Genomic DNA, 22,481 nt, shown 5'->3' on the forward strand with positions numbered 1-22,481 from the left:
GCTCGTAGGACGCCAACCAGTCGTCGACGTCCTGGTCGTCCGTACCGCTAAATGGGGAAGGGTCGCGCTGTCGTTGGACCCCGGAACAGAGGACGGTGGCAGGGGTGGCCGGCGACGACTGCGTCGAACTGTTTGGCATTGTTGGCGGTGCAAGTAGCGTTCCGCTCCTGAGTTCCAGGTTGAGCACCGGTACGGGGATCGAAGCACCTCCACCAAGTGTACAGGTGCGTCTTCGAAGCACAGGTCGGAGGCCATTGATCAAAGACGCGTCACGGCAGGCACACACCCAGGAGTCACACCGATGATGATGATGATGTCCTCGGGCTGAATGGCACATACCCACGGCGGGGGATTGGCCAAAACCACACCGAAACTTCGTTCTCCTCTTCGTCCCACCGCGTGAACGGCTGCCGGTCGTTCCCATTACAACTTTTAATATTAAGCAGTAATGATGCCTTAAACCCCACTCAGCACGGCTTTAGGAAGGGATTCTCTACCACTACACAACTGATAATAGCCATTCATAATTTCAGTGCAGCTTTAGACAAGTCAGGCCAAATTGATGTTCTATTTCTAGATTTCGCCAAAGCCTTTGACAAGGTGCCGCATAACAAGCTTCTTTTAAAACTGAAACTCATTGGTGTATCACCTCCGCTCATTGCTTGGATTGCAGCTTATCTACAAAACAGAACGCAGTTTGTGGAGATTGGCGGTAGTTGTTCTTCCCCACTACCTGTAACCTCTGCGGTCCCTCAGAGAAGTGTGCTCGGTCCCCTACTTTTTTTTAATTTCTGTAAATGATTTAGTTTCAGGTGTTAATCCAGCTGTCAAGATTGTTCTGTTTGCCGATGACTGCATGATATACATTCCCGTATCTTGCGTTTCTGACCAGGAACATTTAGATAATGCTCTTCTTAGTGTCGTTTCTTGGAGTGAAAAATGGGGCATGGAAATCAATACTCAAAAGACTGTGCTCTTGCGGATAACAAGGAAGAAAAATCCGTTTTCCTTCTACTGTCGCATTAATGGCGTTTCAGTTAAAGAAGTGCCAAGGTATAAGTATCTTCGTATTGTACTAAACTCCCAACTAAAATGGAATGACCATAAAGACCACATTAAATCCTCAGCTTTACGTAAACTTTGTTTTCTTCGCCATTAAATTCAGGACGCACCGACCAACTGCAAACTATTAGCCTACAATATGCTTATAAGACCAAAACTCGAATATGCTGCCATCGTTTGGGACCCCCATTAAAAAAAAAGACAAGAGAATTAGAAAAAATACAGAGGCGCGCAGTACGTTTTATATTTAATAAGTACAATAGATCTGATTCATGATGAAGTTAGCGCCAAAAACAAGGACCAAAATAGGAGAGAAGACACAACACAAAGCGCTCCTGTTGTGTCTTCTCTATTACTTTTGCCCTCGTTTTTGGCGATATTTTCACCATGAGTCAGATTCAACTCGCTTACAGCAATGTTAATGTTCTTGAATAATCCAAAAAGGTTCAAGGCAGGTCCCCGTTCATGGCAGCAAATGATATTATACCTCTACACGTCAGACGCAGGATAGCCCGCCTATCCTTCCTTCACCAACTAATTCATGGAAAACTACGCATCTCTCCAGCCCCAAATGTGCAGTTTTCCGAAACGCGCAGAATTCGTCGTCATCATAATCACACTTTAGCACCATGCTTCGCGCATATTAACGCTTTTAAATTTTCTTTTTTCCCCGAGAACTATTAACGAATAGAACGCCCTGCTTCTACACGTGATATCGGCTGTTAATTTTGACAACGCACTTTGTGAGCTATTTTAGGTTGTATATGTGCTGCAATAGACAATTTTAATATTCTATGTTTTACGATGCAGCAGTATTTAGTGAATGTATTTTTCTGCCCTCTCTGCCTGGACCAAAATCAGTGTCTGCAGTATTGTGAAAATAAAATAAAATAAATGTGTCTGATGTTCTGGGCCTTGTGGAGTGAAAAAAATAATTACGAACGGTTTAGTTTTCGCCTGATCACGAAATGTCCCGCGCTAGCATGGTTAACCCTGATTTTGTGTGGTACTATATGGTTGCTATGGTTTTCCTTCTTTTTTATTCTGGTTTGCTTTGATTTGCATCGCGTAAACCGAGGAAAAGCAAGCAAAACGTGGGTTTCGGGCTGCTCTTCCTGAACAATGAAAACATGGTCATTCACTAAAACACTAGAACACTGTATCCCACATATTAGGACCCAAATACATTGTGATGTTACAGAAAGAAAAAAACAGGAAATCATTACTGAAGAACTACATGGACCGCTAGGGCACACAACTCCTACTTGTGTCAAAATACAAATATAGCATATTGTTCTATACTTTCACAGCAAACAAACAGAAAAAAAAAACTTCGAACAGGTTGATGTGCGATACAAGCAAGGTAACAGGAGACCGCACTTCGAGAACAAGGAACTACATCGTGTGGAACCTTCATTTTTCTGTTATAAACACAGCAAGGCTCCTTGGACACGCTTTTTAAATCTTTCTGGGCCTATATTTTCTCGTAATAAACATTCAATGGGCGGAGAAGTCACAAGCAGATGCGGTATATGGTAATTTCGGGAATCCATAATTAGTTCGAGCTCTTCAAATTTCGGATTTTGTATGTCGAAAACAGTAGCCTACATTGTTCAGGTAAGTTTTCGCGAACTCCTATGTTTGTTTTCGCAAGCTTCTGAATCGGAATCGCTGACTTCTTTCTGTACAGTTGATCAACAGTGCTCAGGTTATGTTTACGACGTATTCAGCAGTGCTTACCGAAATGTTAATGTTTTTGAAAAACCCAAAAAGGTCTGTTTGGCACAAGCAGACCTTTGTTTTTTTAGTGTCAGTGGTAGAACACCATAAGAGTTAAGTGTAGTGCAAATGTAATTGAACAAATAAATAGTATATCGGCAGTTTTACGCTCATCGGGAGGACTTTTAGAAATTCAGTAATAATGCCAATAGAACGAACTATCTTGTTGTAGATGTAATATTTAATAATTTTCAACAGCGCATGCTACACACGGACGCAGGACGAGAAAAAACACACACACGAGCGCTAAACTGCAACTTTATTTGAGAAAGGCCCGAACCTGTACATATACATGTATACCCGCCAAGGAACCGCCCACCAGAGTAAAACTAGAATCACAGCACGTGTCAAGCCACAAGCAAAATAAAATGTTCAATAGTTAAGCATACAGTAGATAGGTAACGAAGACAGCAAAAAAGAAGAAAGATTACAAGAAGCAGCGAGAAGAACTTATTTCACCTGGCCTTTTTTCTGCGTAACAAACAGTGCGTAAAATTCGTTTTTAAAAGTGGTAAAAGCACAGTTCGCGATAATGAAGCATGAAGATGACCGATTTGATATACATGGGAGCCAACAACTAACACGGCTAAACAAGAAATAGTGGTGGCAAATGAGATGTAAAAGCGCTAATACGAAGACTAAAACGGAGACTAAAAGACAAAAAACAGAGGTGCAAAAAATAAGTTAATAAAAAGCAAAAGTAAAAACGAAGGAAGAACTATCGGAGAAAACCAGGTTAAAATCACATAAAACCAGACAGGAAATCTATCTCTTTGTTTGAAAGGGAAAGGAAAGGCGTAGTAACGCATTCTATCTTCAGGTTAGAAATCTTGGCTGCTTCTATTATTTCGCGAGTCAGGATGATTGTTCTTTCGAACACAGGGGTGCATTGTTCATTAGAACCTGGTTTGTTGCGTTTGCAATTCTTACAGTGCACTGGCAAGTTCCTGAGTGATGAACCAGATAGATCCCTTCGATGTTCCATTAATCTTTCATTAATACATCAGCCTGTTTGGCCGATGTACGCCTTCCTACACGAAAGTGGGATCGAGTAGACTACTCCCTCAGCACAGGTGACCAAGGGATCTCTGTGCCGCGTGGTACAACCGGTATTAATTTTTGTCGTTGCATTGATTCTCCGGCACAGTCTAGAAAGGCGCTGGGGGGCCCTGAAAACTACATCAGCACCCTACTTTTTTCTATTTTTTTAAGGTTATGCGATAATGTGTGCATATATGGAACAACGGCAACCTTTTTATTTCGCTGCCACACGTCAGCTGAAGCGTGGCGTTTTTGGACCAAACCACTATCATCGCCAAGTATAGAGATCACACCTCACGCCTGATATCGGAGGCCTTTCACATTCACGCATTAGGCAACTCATCTGTAAGCCAACCATCGGTGGCTCTATTCCCACAGAAGATCGCTTTTCTTAATCAGTGATGACATCCCGGACGTATACCTTGCCATGTTTGCACCGCATTTTTCTTCCCTTCTATGCTTTATATTGCCTCTTTCGCAATAAACCATTTGGTTGTTAGTTCAGCGCATGTGTCTGTCTCATCTTCCGTCCCGTCCGTCAGCGCTGTTTTGCCGTACCATTCAACATGATGGAAAGGTACTGCATGTCTGTAGCCTCGACCTTGGGCAGGGAATGGCTGGCGTATGCGATTTATTAATCCACTCCGTCAGTTTTCTGAACAAGGACAGCGCCTAGGGCAACGCTGCTTGCGTCGGTATGAATTTCAGTCTCGGAGTTCTCATAAAAGTGCGCGAGCATCGGTGGGGACTGTAAATGACGCTGAAGCTGATTGAAGGCTTCCACTTGCGGCGCTTCCCATTTAAATGGTACGTCTGCCTTTGTCAGGTGGGTCAGTGGCTCGGCGATGCGCGAAAAGTTCTTGACAAATTGTCGTTAATACGCGGACAGTCCGAGGAATCTGCGCACAGCTTTCTTATCGGCCGGCGGCGGAAACATTGCGATAGCAGCTGTTTTATGCGGGTCTGGGCGTACTCCCTCCTTGCTAACTATGAGGCCTAGAAACAGCAGCTCTTCGTAAGCAAAGAGGCATTTCTCTGCTTTGAAGGTTAGGCCGGACGACTTGATTGAGTCTAGTATACTGTTCGAAGCCTTTACAGGTGCTCTTCAAAGTTCGAGGCGAAGACAACGAAGTCATCTAAATATACTAGGGACATTTGCCACTTCAGGCTGCCAGTACTGTATCCATTACTCGATGAAATGTGGCTGGTGTGGAAAGAGACCAAATGGCATCACTTTGAACTCGAAGAGGCCATCTGGAGTGATGAATGCGGTCGTCTCGCGATCTATCTCGTCGACCTCTATTTGCCAGTAGCCGCTCTTGAGGTCCATCGATGAGAAATACTTAGCGTTGCAGAGCCGGTCCAGTGTGTCGTCGATCAGGGGGTAGACGTCCTTCTTTGTGACGTTGTTCAAGCTGCGGCAGTCGATGAAGAATCGTAGTGCACCGTCTTCCTTCCTCACTGGAACATCCGGGGCTCCCCAGGGACTCTCTGGCCTGCCACGAATGCCGCGAAACTTTGAAATGTTTGTTTTTTCAACCTTCAAAGCTTCCGGCACGCCGCACTATCGCTTTTTTTTGTGACGCAAGACGCGACGAGATTTATCTCGATTGATCGCATCCAGGTGGAGGCGATCCTACGTTGTTCCAGAATGTTCTAGTGACTTGCCAAGTTTTATCAAAATTCTGCTATCAGCTTTAAAAAGAGCATAAAGAGCATGGTCGAGAGCGGCGGGCATACTACCGCCGAGCACGTTTGTTGCTACGCCGCCGCCGAGTTATTCAGCTCTTTGCGGGCGCAAGTCAGCCCAAATAAAGAGTTTCGTTTAGAAGCCATTATCGCTGTTTTCCTGTTCGCCGAACTGCTGTCACCACTACGGGACATCTGGTGGAGGTGCTTACGTGCTGTTCTGCTATGCCCCCCCCCCCCCCCCCGATGGAACCTGGTGTACAGTCAACGCCCGTCGTGCTTTGCCAGCCCATTCATTTTTTATGGAGAACCACACGGAGATGTAGAAGACTGGCTAGACGTGTGCGACCATGGGGAAGCACTAAACGCCTGCGACGACAGCGCCAAGCACCGAAAGGTTATTTTGCACTGAACGGTCCTGCCAGAACGTAGTTTGAAAACTGCGAATCTTCCCTCACGACCTGGGCGACCTTCACAACCTGGGTACGTTCACAACGGTCGTACGGAAAGAAAGAGCGGAAGTCTTGCTGCAGTTACGAATTCAACACCCAAACAATGCCATGACTGCGTATGTGGAACAAATGACACGCCTTTTCAGGTACTCCAACCCTGACATGACTGAAGAAAAGAAGCTCAACTTTCTGATGTGTGGCGTAAAGCATCACCTGTTCGCCCGCCTGATTCGGAATTCTCCAAGAACCGTCGCCGAGTTTGTAGTCGAAGCTTCTACAGTAGAAAAGACTCTTGACATCCGGACCCGCCAGTTCAACAGATCCCTTCAAGTGCTGACGGCAAGGCTCCCTGATGATACCGCTGGAAGCGGGCATAAGCTGCGAGATCTAATACGCGAAATTGTTCCCAAAGAACTTCGCCGCCTCCTGCCATCCCCAACATAGCAGACGCAGCAGACTCAGGTGGCGTCGCTCAAAATCATCATCCGTCAAGACTGCACAAACAAACCCTATTGTTGTCGTTGTCGTCCTCAAAATTATGAGGCGGACCAACTGTGAGGAATTGGCCAAGACACAGGCGGCGACTGACAGATGCTCAAAATGTTAAAAAAATAAAGAAAAATACAAAGATTCAATGTAAATGTTTTGTTCTTCGTCATCTTGTCGCATTGTTCTTTGGATGCTGTCTTCTTCTTCAAGTTCTATGCATATGCACTAAAATCAGAAAACACCGCGATCACAATGACCTCTCAGTTTAACAGTGCCCTGTAATTTTTGTTTCCTGCTTTTGTTTTCATAGAGTTCAGAGCGTGGGGTCGATAATTTTTTCTCGTTTGTGAAGAAAGGAGTGACGGTAAGTAATTGTGTAAGGTACTGTTGAGCTTTTCAGTCGGTCTGTTTCCTTTCAGCCAGAAACTCCGTAGCCTTATTATCCTTACTAGGCGTGATAAATAACAAGTTAAATTCACGACGAGAGCGATTGGTTGTCGTGCTTTCGCGACAGGTCTAGTTTGTGGACGAATGAACAAATTAAGAGTATGTGCTGCCCATGTTTACAGCAGACTATAGTATCCTCGACTTAAAGCACTTCTTTTCTAGGAATTCCTTGTGAAACAGCGCAACGGCACAAGGCCAGAGGACAAGAAAGGACTATACACAGCGCTGACTAACAAAATGTTTATTCAGTAAGCCATGCTTATAAAGGCGCCAGCGACACTGAAATACAGAAAAATACAAAGAACTGTGAGATATATCCCTCCGACCAGGCACGTATTTATAGATAGATAGATAGATAGATCTTTATTTAGACAACAAGGTCTCGGATGCAGGGGCAAAAGGCAGATGCACTCTGCCTGACGGGGCCCAAGCACCCGACACAATGCTCACGACAAGCGGCAAAAGAAGCAAGAGCTTCATACACTCTCATTACAAAAAACAACACATAATTATACAAGGTAAAAGTAGGAGGAAGGTGCATACTTTTGCAATGACATAATTAAAGTAAATATTTACAAGACACATCACAACAAGAAAAACACGAGAATTCAAAGAGTTGACGGAAAAACAGGGACATCAAGAATTTTATTTATTCGGGCATTCGGGCGAGAAAGGAGGTAAGCTTTAGCTTTTCTATTGAATGACTTTTGGGAAACAGATTTCTGAATAATTTCTATGGCCTGTGTATGTTTATTTAGAAGACTGGGAATTAAATATGAAAGCATTTCGGTTCCATAGTTAGTCCTTACGAATGGTACTCTGTAACTGGCGTGCCTTAATTTATAAGGCGCGTCACTACTAGAGTTTAATTGAACATATTTAGTGGGATGATGTTTGAAATCGTTAAACACATAAGAAAGCAGTTTCAACTCAAATAATTCAATGACTTTTAGAATAGAATGCTTAGAGAAGTACAAACCTGTATGATCATTGTATGCAAGGTTTTCGACCTATCGTATTGCTTTTTTCTGTAATGTTATCAGCCTCGTGAGGTTAGTTCTCGTTGTAGATCCCCAAACAAGTAAACAATAATGAAGATGTGATTGAATTAGGGTATAATATAACTGCCACTTCAGCCATTTCGGAACAAGGTCTCGAAGTTTATATAATACACATAATGACCTTGATATGCTGGCATGAATCTTATTAATATGCAGGGTCCAACTCAAGTGTTCTTCAAAGATTATGCCTAAAAATTTGTAGGAAGAAACACGCTCAATTACGCTATTTTTGAATGTAAGATTTATTTCACTGTTATCAGGCTTGTTACGTGCCTTAAATACAATAAGCTTTGTTTTATTAACATTTAACTCTAGTTTATTTATATTCAACCATAAAGACAATTCTTGTAACCATGCATTTGCCTCAGCCTGAATATTACTAAGATGCATGCCAGAAAAAAAATACACTGGTATCATCTGCATATAAAATTATTGTGGGAGTTCGAGGGATGGCTATTATATCGTTGATATAAAGAATGAAAAATACTGGACCCAAAATAGACCCTTGTGGGACACCGCATATTAATTGACCAGGTTGTGATTGATGACCATTCAAACATGTATACTGAACGCGACCGGAAAGATAAGTACGGATCAAATTTAAGGCAACTCCTCGAATGCCGTAAAAAGGTAGCTTATAAAATAAAATATCATGTTTAACTGAATCAAATGCCTTCCTGAAATCTAAAAAAAGTCCAACTGTAAATTGTTTGTCATCCATATTAGAAAATATTTTTTCCTTTATACTAAGCAATGCCATTTCTGTTGATTTCTTCTCACGAAATCCGAACTGTTCGTTAACAAAAATTTGTCTGTCGTCAAAGAACTTACACAGTCTGATTTTGATCAAATATTCCAGCAGTTTAGAAAACAAAGGGAGTACAGATATAGGTCTGTAGTTGTTTATATTGTCATAAGGGCCACCTTTGTGTAAAACAACCACTCTGGCAATTTTCATACCATCTGGAAAAATACCTTGAACTAACGCGTTGTTACATATATGCTGCAAGGGCAAGCTAATTAGATCGGCAACAGCAATAATAGGCTCGGCCTTAATTTCATCTGCGCCTGCCGCAGTGGATTTATCTAGGCTTCTAAGAAATGTGAATACTTCATGTTCGCTGCAAGGATTCAAGAATATGGAACTGTAGCGCCCGGCGACGCTATAAAGCGCCGGCGCTGAGATCGGCGTTACAGCGCGCGCTAGAGGAAAATAAAGTCGGACAGCGCGTGCTCGTGGCGCACGCCCGGCACGGGCAGTCCGGAACTAGAAGCCTGCCACGCTGGTCGTCTCTCTCTTGTGTTCCGGTGTGACCCCGCTAATACCTCAACAGTGGTGACCCGGCGAACCGTGCCTTCTTTCCCAGCGGCGTTCCAGCATGGCGTACTGGCAGCACCCAAGTTTCGACCCGCCGCTCCAGGCGTTCCGGCCTGCAGGCGTCGGTGGGTGGTTCGCCCAACTGGAGGCTGCGATGTACCTGAACAGCATCACCATCCAGCCGTTCAAACACGAAGTCCTTTGCGACATCCTCCCACCCGACCTCCTGCGTCGGCTCACCTACTCTGCTTTCGGCGGCCGGCCATACGATGAGCTGCGTGCGGCCGTCTTGGCGTACTTCGGCGCCTACTACGTTCCGCCGCCGCTCTACGACGCAGCGGACCCGTTTTCGCCGCCGCCAGCCTCTGGCCCTGCACCGGCCTCGCTCGCGCCCACGCAGCCTTCATCAGAACCCGGCCCGCCTCAGCAGCCCCTCGCCGCCTCGCCGCCACTCCCGTCCAGCGTCTCCAGCCCGGCTGTCTCTCTCGACGCCACACCAGGTGGGATCCGCACGAGCTCCGCCTCGCGTCCTGCTCCCACTGCTATCCGACCCGCGTCTCTGGCTCTGCCTCCTTGCGCTTCAGTGGCCTTGTCGCCAGAGCCTCCTGCAGCCAAGGCCGACTCTGCGGCAGCAGCCGTGCCGAGGCTTCCGGCATCTCCATCTACCTCGTCACTACCGCCAACAGCTCTGCAGGCCTCTTCTGTGAGGTTGAAGCCGTCGCCCGCTGATGCTAACGAGCCCTCGACAACGACCAAGCCTGCTTGTCACACTCCCAGCCCCTCAGAAGGTCCGCAGAGCACTACTCGTCATCAGGAGCAGGATGAGAAAGCCAACCCGATGACAGCAGTAACAAGCACGGCGATCGCCTCCAGCCCCACTTTGCCTGAAACAGTTCCTGACCCAGTGTCAGCGCTTGCTCTCAAGCCCGACCATGCCCACACGCGCATCAGCACTGGCCAGTCGCTCCGGACGGCCACTCCCGCTTTACCCCAGCACCTGGAATTGAACCCACCAACTTCCTCCGTCATCACCACAGCTGTCACCGTTGTCTCGTCGGTCACGCCTGTGCCAACCCTAGTGGCCGGACCGCACTGCTCGCGCCCTACATCAGGGGCACCTGAGCCCTGTAAGCCAGCTATTTCCACCTATTTGGACGACTTGAAGCTGGCGTTACAGCAGCGCCACGACACCACGATAAAGACCACATCTGTCCACGGAGCCGTTTCGCCCACTCCAGCGCTTGTGACGACGTACGCGGCGCGCCAGATTCCCCCCGACACCAGCTCCAACGTCCCCACACCGCCGACACTTGTGTCCGCGGGCAGCACTACAGTCGGTGACGGCCCGACCATGGCCTCCCCTGCTCCCATGTCCGTTGTCAGCTCGGGACCCTGCATCCTTCGCCCCTTGCGCAGCAGCCAGGCTCGTCCACCTGAGCCGGCGCACTCCACCCGACTGCTCTTCCCGGCCCCTGACCTGAACTTACCGGACCTTGTAGCGACCCCGTGGGGACACTGTTACTCCAGCTGCCTGCTTGCCTGCCGTGGCTACTCCATCTCTGCCCCGTCGGCGCGTACATTTCGCCGTTCCGTCTAGGCGGGGGGCCCTGTAGCGCCCGGCGACGCTATAAAGCGCCGGCGCTGAGATCGGCGTTACAGCGCGCGCTAGAGGAAAATAAAGTCGGACAGCGCGTGCTCGTGGCGCACGCCCGGCACGGGCAGTCCGGAACTAGAAGCCTGCCACGCTGGTCGTCTCTCTCTTGTGCTCCGCTGCGACCCCCGCTAATACCTCAACAGAACTACCAATTGGAGAGGCAATATACTGAGCAATTTCATGATTTCTATCCTGCTTCTGAGATGATTCGCCAGAGGATAGGAAATGAGCATTAAACTTGTCTGCCAAAGCACCCAGGCAGCACAACAACATTGTCCGAACGTCGGGCAAGTGTTGGCAAAACTTGGCACGAACATCGGTCCTACACTGGCATTTGGGCCGAGCGCTACCACTTTACACATTGGCCCTACTTTCATCCCAGTTTTGGGCCAACGCTCGGCCGATCAAGCGGCCAACGTAGTCCCGATATTCGTTCTGCAGCATGGGCCAGCAAAGGTCTCATACTGGCATCCAACTTTCAAACATTGGTAGCCAACTTTCAAACATTGGTAGCCAGCTTTCGAATAATGGTTTCCAGCTTTCGAATAATGGTTTCCAGCTTTTGGAATAATGGCATTCAGCTTTCGAATAATGGTTTCCAGCTTTCGAATAATGGCATCCAGCTTTCAAACGCTGGCACATGCAGTTAACCCACTCGCCAATGACCGGCACTGTGGATGGATGTACATACACACCATTCTACCTAGCAAATATTCATAAATGAGGGTGCGAAAGAATTCCAGAAAAAAGACCCGTTTATTGCTTTGAGTTACAAGAATCACGCTTCTAGCGCACACAGGATGGTTTGCGCTACCACCAGCCACCGTGGGGAGTAAAGAAAGGGGGCCCAAGAGCATGGTGGCAGAGGCTGTGGGAAAACAATTTATTTTCAAGTTTGGTGCGTGCCGATCAGGTTGGACAAAGCATCTCGGCAAGCTGCTGCGGCACGGCTAAGGCATCCATAAAGCGCTCATCGGAGCTGTCCTCCAGTGAACTGATCAGTCATATCCGAAGTAATCGTTGCACTCCACTTGCAAGGGGGCTGCTGGACTGCATTCAAACAAATTCCTCGTCCAGTTCTTGCACGATGGCCTCACGAAGCGCCAAGCCTGCAAAGAGATGCATGATGTCATGGTAAGTTGAATTATGGCCATCACAGAACAAAAACAAAAATGATTAAATAACACCGAATTTTGTGAAACACAGTCATCGTGAAGACACTAGCAACATATTTTACAGGATAATTTTTAATTTATTCTTAAGAACCTGCACCACATTAGTTGCACAAAGTGGAATTTAATTTACTAAACTTCCCTTATACCAAATGGTTTAATTTAGTTTAATGCGTCGTGTCGCACTCCCAGTAAATATATTCAATGCGAGATAAGCAAATTAATGTGATATTGAAGAGATTAATGTATTACTTTGTTTTAATATCATAACTCGTATCTCTAAATTGCGAGCTAATTTTTTATTCCAGTAAATATGCACAGGTTGTAGCGTCTCTTCCACATGGACGTCAAAACAACATTTCTGATTAGTTTTATTTCATGGGGTTAAAAATGCGGCCTGCGATTTTTGACGAAATACGCTGAATGCAAGGAACTCCACCTTTGTTTTACCTTAGTTGCTTCGCATGCATGCTATAATTGGATTCGAAACTGCAACTTGAAAACCACACAAAAATACTAGTCTGATAGTCCAGAGTAATTCCCTTTTTCATTGCGAGAGAACTTGGGCAAAAGCTTTAACCAGTAATTGCGGATTTTCTATTGAGTCTGCAAGTGTAGAAGGCAAAAAGAAACACTACGGAAGTATTACACATATCCTTACCAACTAGTCTGCAGTGGAAAATTAATTAAGCGGTTCTGATTTCCGTCGTGCATAAGCGTTAAAGGACATATTCCCGAATGCATCCTATCTCAAGTCATATGAGTTCAAACCCGCTGTTAGCCAAAGTGGTGAATCTTTAGTGAGTTCATCTCACCAAGGAAGAAAAATTAAATTCTCACCATTCGGCCACAATTCCACTGCGCACGACGTCAAGCAAGCCATTTCGCAATGAGAGTGGGTACACAGAAGTCGTCCTCGTGCTTTTTGGCTCGCTCTCTTCTCCTGCCGAAAAAATAAAGGCGCATGTAGTCAAAGCAACATTTACTACAAAAACCACTTTAAATTCCAGACGTATATCAAGATAAAAGAGTTTTAGTACTTACAAATAAGATCTTGCAGGCGGTACGAACAGCGTCGGAGCTCTCCTAATATATGAGTGTGGCTTTTCGCGTGCACAGACTATGAACGGTGCTAGCTGGAGTGTGCATGCATTTTCGTCGCGTTGGTCGTGCACGTGGTTGAGCTCCGCCGTGCAGTCAAGAATGTCTTATTGTGATGAGTCGCGCGGTTCCAAGACGAGCTGTGGAGACGATGGTGTAGGGGGGGGGGGGGGGTTGGCTGGAGGGGAGAGAGTAATTTTCCTTTACACAGGTTTTGTGGTTCCGCGAAAAGTCTTCGAGCTGAAAGGTGGAGACAGGGAGGTGGAGGAACAGCGAAGCGCGTAGCTGCGCGCGAGGGAAAACAGCTTTGGGAAAGTGACAACCAAAAAGAAAAAAAGCGCTTCGCGGGGTGGGGTGTTAGCCCGCTACCTGGAAAAGGGCACGGCCGGGAGAACAGGTGGGGAGATATTGGACTTGAAGACTTGAGAGAGAGAGGGAGAGGCGAAAACACGTGAAAAGGGTTTGGAATTTTTGGAGAATGAGTCACATGGCCACAGGTAGTACAGAAAGCAATATCTACAAGAGAGAAGTGGATGGGAAACACGGAAGCGTCAAAGTATTGCTACAAAGCTGCAGCAAAAGCCTGAAAATTTGGAAGTGAAAAACTTGGAGCTTCAAGATGCATTTCGCCAAAACGACTTGAGACACTCGCGTATTTTGTGGGGCCGTATGATGTGGCTTTTGTTAGTTCAAGATAGCTTAAAATGTTACCACATAATAACAAAAATATCAAGCAAAAAAAATATCCAAGCGGAATGCGCGCTCTTTCATAGTTTCATGTACCGTACATGCGCCAAACAAGCTAGGTTAACATGCGCCTAACGCCAGTTGTCAGTGCATTTATTCAGTGGTCGTCGAAGAATCCTCAAATTGTTTGTTGGTGAGGAAGTTTCGCGCAAAAAAGCAAAAACAAACAAAGGCATGTTGAATTGTGGTTTGCAACTACTTTCGATGGTTTTCATCAATAAAGGTGATGTTCGAAAGAAAAAAAAACACGGGAGTAAATATGCAAAGACGTGAGCAAGAGCTATATAGCCCCCAATGCAAATTACGCAACAGAAGAATAAAATGGTCAAAAACAACAATTTCCAACATTACGATTTGCAGAAAAGGAAGGAAATAGCAAATCAGAAAACACGGGAAAGGCGCGATCACAGGGCACGACGTAGAGAAGCGTAGGAATCGCTTAGCACGTGTCCGCGTGCGTTTATGAAGCACCCGCCTAATATTTCACGAGCGCAACGCATAATTCGAAATTACGAGGCGACTGCTTCGTTTCTGGACGTTGCCAAAACTGAGCACAATTTCGGTTTAGCGAATGCACTTGCGCTAATCTATTACGTTTGTATCGCGATCTCCCTGAAGCAGACACCAGCTGCGCACTGCGGCAGTGAATTCCTAGAGCGAATAAAAAAAGTAATTTTTTTATTCCAAAAATTTAATCAAATGAAACTTATTTGATTTTTGTTGAAGGCACCTGTTGACAATTTTTGTTGAAGGTGTGTCGGGTGTAATCAGAACGTTAATTCTGATCAACAGGACTTCGCTCGCAATTCTCCTAAACGTATTATTGCTGCTCACTGCGCAACCAGAGTGCAGCTTTTCCAACGGAATCATGGGTAGCTTTGCTCACAAACTGCAAAAGTGTTCGGTTAAAATATAATAATAAATAAAACCAAATCTTTGAACTCGCATGTTTTAGCGCGTTCGAAAATTATGAACTGCCGATATGGTACTCGACAATAAAATTAATTTTGAACCCATTTTAATGGATGACACAATGTTTACCAACGTTTGCCAGTATACTTTGAACACTGGATAAGCGGTGGCAATCCTAGGCCAATATAGCCAGCTCCCGGAAATGGCATAGCTAATTCTGGCAGAGTGGAACAACACTGGCTAACATGGTCCATGATAGCCAGGATTCGATGATGGCACAGCCAGCAATGGCAAACAGTGGGGCAATCCTGGCTAACCTGGCCCATGATAGCCAGGATCAAATGACAGCTCAGCCAATACTGGTAAAGCGACGGACAACCAGGGCCATTGTTGGATGTGCTAAGGAGTGGCACAACCAATATCGGATGCTCACTGGCAACTCTGGGCCTAGTTAGGGCCACGCTTTGCCAGTGGATTTCCAATATTGGCCCGCCGTCGTGTGCTACCTGGGCAGCGCCACTGTATTCAACACCATTGAATGTTAATGTGCTGGGAATATGGGTTGTCGCCCTTCCCATGAGGTCGCTCAAACAATCCCATATTTTCTTAGGGCAATTGGAGACTGCTGAAAATTTATTCTGATAATACTGTTTCTTAGCTTTTTTAATATCAGAGCCTAACTTATTTCTAAGTTTTTTGTATTCCTTAAGTATGACTGGATCTTTTGATTGGATGAATTTGTCAAAAAGCCTGTCACGGGTTTGAATTCGTCGATATAACTCTCTCGTAACCCACGGCTTTCGAGACTTTTTGATAACACAAGGCTAACACGTGTGCAAAAATTCATGTTCTTTCTGCAAGATAGCAACAGAAGGGGTGCTCACACACCTCTCACCCAGCTTCAATATCTCAGACGCTTCGATAACTTCTCTTGTCAGCTGATCTTTGTGTCTATCAACAATCCTGCTTTTGTCATACAGAGGCTGGCACGAAGAATCACGACAGTGAACACCGATGTGGCGGGCAGCATTCTTGACATCATTTTTGTGCTCCCTCAGCATATCGTTCAAACAACGATCAGTTTGTCCAACATAGGAACCACCACAACTCAAAGGGATCGAATAAACCAGATTCTCTACGCACTTCACAAATTTAACCTCATGCTTTTTTGTGCAGACGGGTTCACCTTCATTTGACTTTTTGGGGCCATTTACACGCGCGCACAAACTTCTCAGTTTCACAGGAGCTGAATAAAATCATGTCTGGCCAACGTGCCCATCAGTTATTGTTGTACATTTTCTAGAAGTTTCTAGGAGGGACCTCACCGCACTTTTTGAAGAGAAAGCTTTACTACTCCCGTTCTTCAAGGCCATGTCGGTATGCAAAACTACCCTGGGAGGCAGCGAAGGCAAAATAGAAACAATAAAATAAAAATTAAAACATTGATACAATGAAATAAAAATTAAAATATATTATTTTTTTAGAAAACGAAAAATCAATATAGCAGGAAAGCACAAATGAAAAACAAACCAAATACAAAAGAAAAAGAAAAATAATGACCACAAAATAAAGAATATCATCATCAGCAGCAGCCTGACTGCGCCCACTGCAGTGTAACGCCTCACCCGTATCTCTCCACTCAACCCTGTCCTTTGCCAGCTGCGGCGAGCGTATCCCCTCGAAGTTCTTAATCTCATCCGCTCACCTAACTTTCTGCCGCCCCCTGCTACGCTTGCTTTCTCTTGGAATTCACTTCGATACCCTTAAGGACCAGCGGTTGTCTTGCCTTTACATTACATGCCCTGCCCAAGCTCAGTCATTTATCATTATTAGGACTAGGATATCATTAACCCGCGTTTGTTCCCTCACCAACTCTCTCCGCTTCCGCTCTCTTAACGTTGCACCTATCATTTTTCTTTCCATATCTCGCTGCATTGGCATTAACTATAGTACTTCAAAGGTTTTTTGACTCTGCATGAACTTAAGCTGAACCCTTTCTGTTTAGAATTGAAAAACCATGAAGTAAAACTAACAAAAATAAAACATAATTTAAAAAAAGTAAAGAATTGGGCTAAGGAATGTGTTTAAGAATTGTAGACAGAATTGCAGAAAGAATTGCAGAAATGCAGCCTTCGCTCTTAATTAAAGTTCCGTAGAATTGCGACGATCCTGCGTCAGTTTTGTCTTATGGGGCGATCGTTCGCGCGTAATCATGTTTCCGCATGTCTACGTGTCTGCCTGCCAGCCGGTAGTCGCCGTTTCGCGAAGGTATAAATATTAAATCTCTGTTGGAAGCAACATTGTAGCGCGCCTTAAAAGAAGGGCAAAGAAGAGGAGAAAGACGAACACAGCAGCCATCGAGCTCAGTGCAAGGCTCCCTGGAAGCAGCTTCTCGGTTGAAAGAAGCATGGGTCAGAACAAAAGCCGGCATAGCAGCGAGCGCAAACCGGCTGCCACACAGTCGGCGAGTCCCACACCGTCCGCCGCGGAGTCTAATGGTGGTTCCTCCGGCACAATGTCCTCGACCGCACAGGCCAAGGCAGACGCCAGCCAAACCGGCAGCGAACGGTGAGCAGCCGCATAGATACAAATGTCGCGCAGAAAATCTCTTACCGTCCGAGTAAGACGGAAACCAAAGCAGAAGCTGTACATGTCTAGCTGGTTGATGTTGAATATTGCCGCCAAGAATCTCTCATCGTGCTACTCTCTTTAACAGACTTCATGGTACCTGTTTACAAAGCGATAGGCGTGCGATAAGGGTCCGTAAAGGTGCTGTAAAGCAAGGACACAAAACAAAATAAGGCTTCATATACCTCCTGTTGAGGACTTCGTGCTAAACGCGCAGGGCTGATGCAATGCTCCATGTCTGCTTTCTGATTATGACAGTGCTTTGTCACTGGCATGCACGCGGCAGGCTGGCGGGCATTACGTCTTCCGCGGGGATGTTGTCTTTCAAGAGTTCACGCAAATCTCGCCGTCACTGTGCTTCCAGCAACGAAAAAGTTTCTCCATATTACGTATACTCCGTGTCACAAGATGTATGCAGCACTACGGAAGGCAGAGCTCTCTCGTCCAATTAGGGCTGTAAGAAAACAATAACAGTTCCTCACATAGCTGAGCAGTGTAGGACTAGAAATCAAACAATAAGAGCAGCAATTCAAAACGTAGTTTTGACTGGTAGTTTTAAACGGTAGAGTGTGTTTCAGTAACTGGTGAAATTAACCGACAAAGCCCGTATGGACGCAACTCTACGGAAGGTTACCACGAGGTAGTGATGCGTCGCCATTTTCCAACATGGCGTCGGCCGAGTCGGTTGCATCGACTGTGTGCCCGACACCGACAGTGCGCTGTTCCCGAAGCAGGCGAAGCAGTTGGCTTTAAATCTTCTTGAAGCATTTTGCGTTGAGTGCGGGGGAGTTCAATTACTAATGCACTCATTAAGGCGGCAAAACTCCCCCAGGTGAGAGATCTTTTGTCGCGTAGCGAAATTGGCAGATTTCGCACACCACTTCTTCACCAATAGCCGTGCACCGCAATGTTTTCTCCTCTCTGCCTTATGAGAGTTGCTGTTTCCTACAGTTCATTTTGCACGACGTTGTGCAGAAGCTCTATGAAGGGCCTCACAACCCGTCACGGTTAACAGAGCACTTTTTTGAAAGGCACATTAAAGAACCACAGGTGGTCGAAATTTCCGGAGCCCTGCACTACGGCGTCTCTCATAGCCTCAGTCGCTTTGGGACGTTAAACCCCATAAACCAAACCAAACCAGATTTTTTTTGCAAGAAATGTTGTGCAGCTCAAGCGTGGGTCGAATATTTTAACGCGATAGCGTTATGACTCCCTTTCTGCAGAAAATCCAGCGTCGTCGGCATTGTGAGGGAAAAATCCCCGGAGGAGCAACCAGGTGGGCAAGATAGGTCACGTGACCTTGTGGCATAATCACAACTTGTCCATCGGATTGTGAACAACCTGACCTCAGTGGCAGGTTGCAGTTAAATGAATGATTGGTCGCTTGCGAACAGCAACCAGGGTCGCACAAGCGCTACCGGTATCCGCAACTCAGAGCAGTGACGCATCGCTTAACCACTGCACCACTGCGCCAGGAGAGTTATGGTGACTGTCAGGGATCTATGAATGTGAAGTCGACAATGAACAATTCCACATATACGGGCATTAATTCATCCATTGCGCTATCATGTCCTACCTTTAAGGGGGGAGCTTGAGCATTCCGTCATATGCATAAACAAAGCACAGAAATCCGCAAGAAAGACCAAGCCGACACGTGGTATATGGGTTAGAGAGAGGTCGCTTAAGTTAACGCGTTCGACAGCACACCGCGTGCCAAAGGCCGATTGTCCGAGGGACAGACACCAAAGGGTGGCTGGCAGCGTGGAGGAGAGAGCGGAGCGCGTGGTGCCGACTGTGTTTTCGCCTTGGCCGGGGCATATTATTCTGAAGTCCTTTTCATAAGCCCCAACATATTTTTTGTGTGTTCCTCAAGCTAGCGACGGCGACGACTGCTGCTAGCCGTGAAGCACTGCTCGGCAGTCTGGTTCACACCGGCGTTTCCTGTTTATCGTATGCGTGCCCTGCGACGTAAGCAATGGTTGATCTCAGGTCACTGTTTTCAAAACTACGCTCTTTTACTATTTGCATTCGCTGAAACTTGTGAATTCCCTCTTCACACCCGTCCCGGCGCATTTGCAGACCGAACCCTGCGTACTCGCTAGGCCTAGTCATCGCGGAAGGTAATGTCATGATCGACAAAAATTAATTTCGGAAGCGGTTATCGCTGGTGAGTGTTCAAGTGTGCAGATGTGAAATATATGTTTTGGTTATTTGTAGAAGCGCCATAATATACACGCGCCAATGTATTCACAACGTCTCCTCATATGCGTGTTTTCGCTTAGCCGCCGACGTGCCGAGGACATGAAGGCTTATTAGGATCTAGGTAGCGTGGTCGGGCCGGAGAAGGGACGAGGTATGCGGGAGACGGGGTGACGAAGATAAAACAAGGAAAAGGAGAACTTTATACAGGAATATTTGCATTATTTACAAAAGAGAGCAACTGAGACGGACAATTAGTGTAAGAGAGAACTTCTTCACCAACGGGAGTGCACTCGAGTCCACAAAATAACACCCGTTAAATAGCGCACGGATTCCCCAGATCCCTATCCGGGGAAATAGTTCGAAGAATGACGTCCAATCAGACGGACAGTTGTGGAGACTGTTCATACCACCCACGGCAAGGGCGGTGCTGGCTGTCCCGCTCCCTCGCAGCTCGGGCGATGGGAAAGGGTAGATGCTGTGTGATCTGGAAATGAACCTCCCGCAGTCTGCCAACAGGTGAACGACCTTCCTCGTGCACATGTTTGACGCCTCCCGGCCGGATGTCCAAAACACGAGACGTCGAGGACACAGGCGTCTTTCCCTTAGCACATCAGCACTTTGTCGGTCGACCCGCTGGTCGACTCGGCCACCTCACGCCGCCACCACGTCGCCGCTGTTTCTGCCGCTGCTGCCGTCTTTGCCAGCCCCCGCCGCATCTTCGGCCTTCGCCGGTCAGGGTCCGCTGCCTTAATCCGCTTAGGCAGGAGGGGAGCGCGAGCTGCCTTAATCCACCCGGGCAGGAAGGGGGGCGGGGGGCATCCCAAACACAACAGGCTGGCGGTCCGGCGATCGGATCCCTCGGTGTTGGTGGCCTAAAAACCTTGTCCCACTACAATCATATTATAGTGCATTAGATAGCTCACTATAATCAGATGCTGCTGTTGACCGTGATAGTGTCTTTGTCGGACTAGTTTGTCCGCGATGACCGCCGCCGTCGTCGTCGTTGACCACTGAAAACGAACCGAGGCTTTCGAATGTGTTGGGAAAGTGTCGTGTAGCACTGCGGGAGTCCGTCGAGCCCAAGTGCCATTCCATGTCTCGAATGCCTTTCGACTCAGTTGTCATTTGATCTTACCCGTGTAGCACAAGTATAACGCGCCATCGATTGTAACGCGCTCCCGTTTTTCAAGGTAAAAAAAAAGTTCAATGACTTGGTCTTCAACGCGCACTAAACTTTCGTGCTTCAGCAAAGAATCTTTTGTACTGAAAGCTCCGTTCTCCGAGCTGCAACTTTCAATTTCATGGACATTGCCGTTTAACCTTGAGCCAGGCTTCCCATGCGTGACGTCACACCACGTGAATAGCCACAGCTTTAGCCACGGAAGAAAGAAAAATAAGGAGAGTCCCTGCCCACACAACACCCTGGGAGAAAAGTGTGGAGGAAATCACGTGTTTTTTCTCTATCGGGAGGCCATGTCTGGGCACAGCTTAGCAGTAGAACACGTTCCGGGTCAAGTTGGTGAAAGCTTGAGTAGATGAAGCGCACAAAAAAAAGCACACAAATAAAGAATAACACGAGACAGACGCTACTTGCAACTGTTTATTGAGTTCAGGCCCTGCTTATATAGTATAGCCATGAGGAAGCCGTGGCTGTAGGGGAGACAAAAAACATTGCAACAAACAACAGGCAAATGCCATATGCGAGGGCAAGGATACTAAAATGGGGGTACAAAAGTGAATGAACTGTTTCTAAACTTATCTGAAAGCAAACTTTCATTCTTATCAATGACAAGCGATGGGGTGCTAACGCTGGAACTCCCAATTTTTCTAATCCGGTGCGCTTCTAGCAATTAACGGGCACTCGTACCTTTGCTTCTACATAATATCTTTGTGTCTTGGAGCTTTTCCCCACAAATTTTCTGCTCTTCTTTTCCACAGTCTTTGCAATGATGCTGCAAATGTGACTCGGTACCATTTCCTAGCGAACGCTTATGCTCGATTAGACGTTTGGTTTGGTTTGGTTTCTGGGGTTTAACGTCCCAAAGCGACTAAGGCTATGAGAGACGCCGTAGTGGAGGGCTCCGGAAATTTCGACCACCTGGGGTTCTTTAACGTGCACTGACATCGCACAGTACACGGGCCTTTAGAATTTCTCCTCCAAAGAAATTCAAGCCGGCGCGGCCGGGATCGAACCCGCGTCTTTCGGGACAGCAGCCGAGCACCGTAACCGCTGAGCCACCGCGGCGGCCGATTAGACGTTCATTGATATAGAAGAGTGCGGTGAGGGGCTAGTTAGTACGACATTACATTATGAGAACAAAGAATAACTGTGCATAAAGGACGAGACAAGAGAGAAGAGAACCACACGGGGCAAACGCAGACTAACAACTGATTTATTTCACCAGCGCCTCCTTCATTCAACAACAAAGCACATGCTCACCAACCACGCAGACAAAAGCCACACTCATCTCATGAAACCAAGAAACTTCAACTCATTGCGGTAGAGGTGTACTGAAACATCGCTAACACATTTGTCATGCCCTAATCCCGCGATGTCCAAGATTTCGATAATTTCATGTTCTTTCTTATCCCTCGCTCGTCCGATAACCTTAGTCCTGTCGAAAAGCGGATTACAATCATTGTCATCATACAGATTGCAAGTATGCTTTCGTCTACTAGGATCAGCCGCATTGAACCTCAGCCAATTTTTCACTGTTAACAACCAAA

At 46.5% G+C, this 22,481-nt stretch overlaps 1 protein-coding gene across 1 annotated transcript in view; it reads left to right on the forward strand.

Annotated features, from left to right (window-relative positions):
- Positions 1-17,331: 17,331 nt before the first annotated feature.
- The window catches only part of LOC149326812 (iris-like), an 89,592-nt gene continuing 84,442 nt past the window's right edge, over positions 17,332-22,481 (forward strand). The window contains exon 1 of the mRNA XM_089563272.1: positions 17,332-17,492. Coding sequence (XP_089419398.1) covers positions 17,332-17,492 — 161 coding nt within the window. The remainder of the gene's footprint in view (positions 17,493-22,481) is intronic.

This window comes from Amblyomma mixtum, chromosome 10 (genome assembly GCF_055824585.1).
Source record: "Amblyomma mixtum isolate Tamu chromosome 10, ASM5582458v1, whole genome shotgun sequence".
NCBI lineage: Eukaryota > Metazoa > Arthropoda > Arachnida > Ixodida > Ixodidae > Amblyomma > Amblyomma mixtum.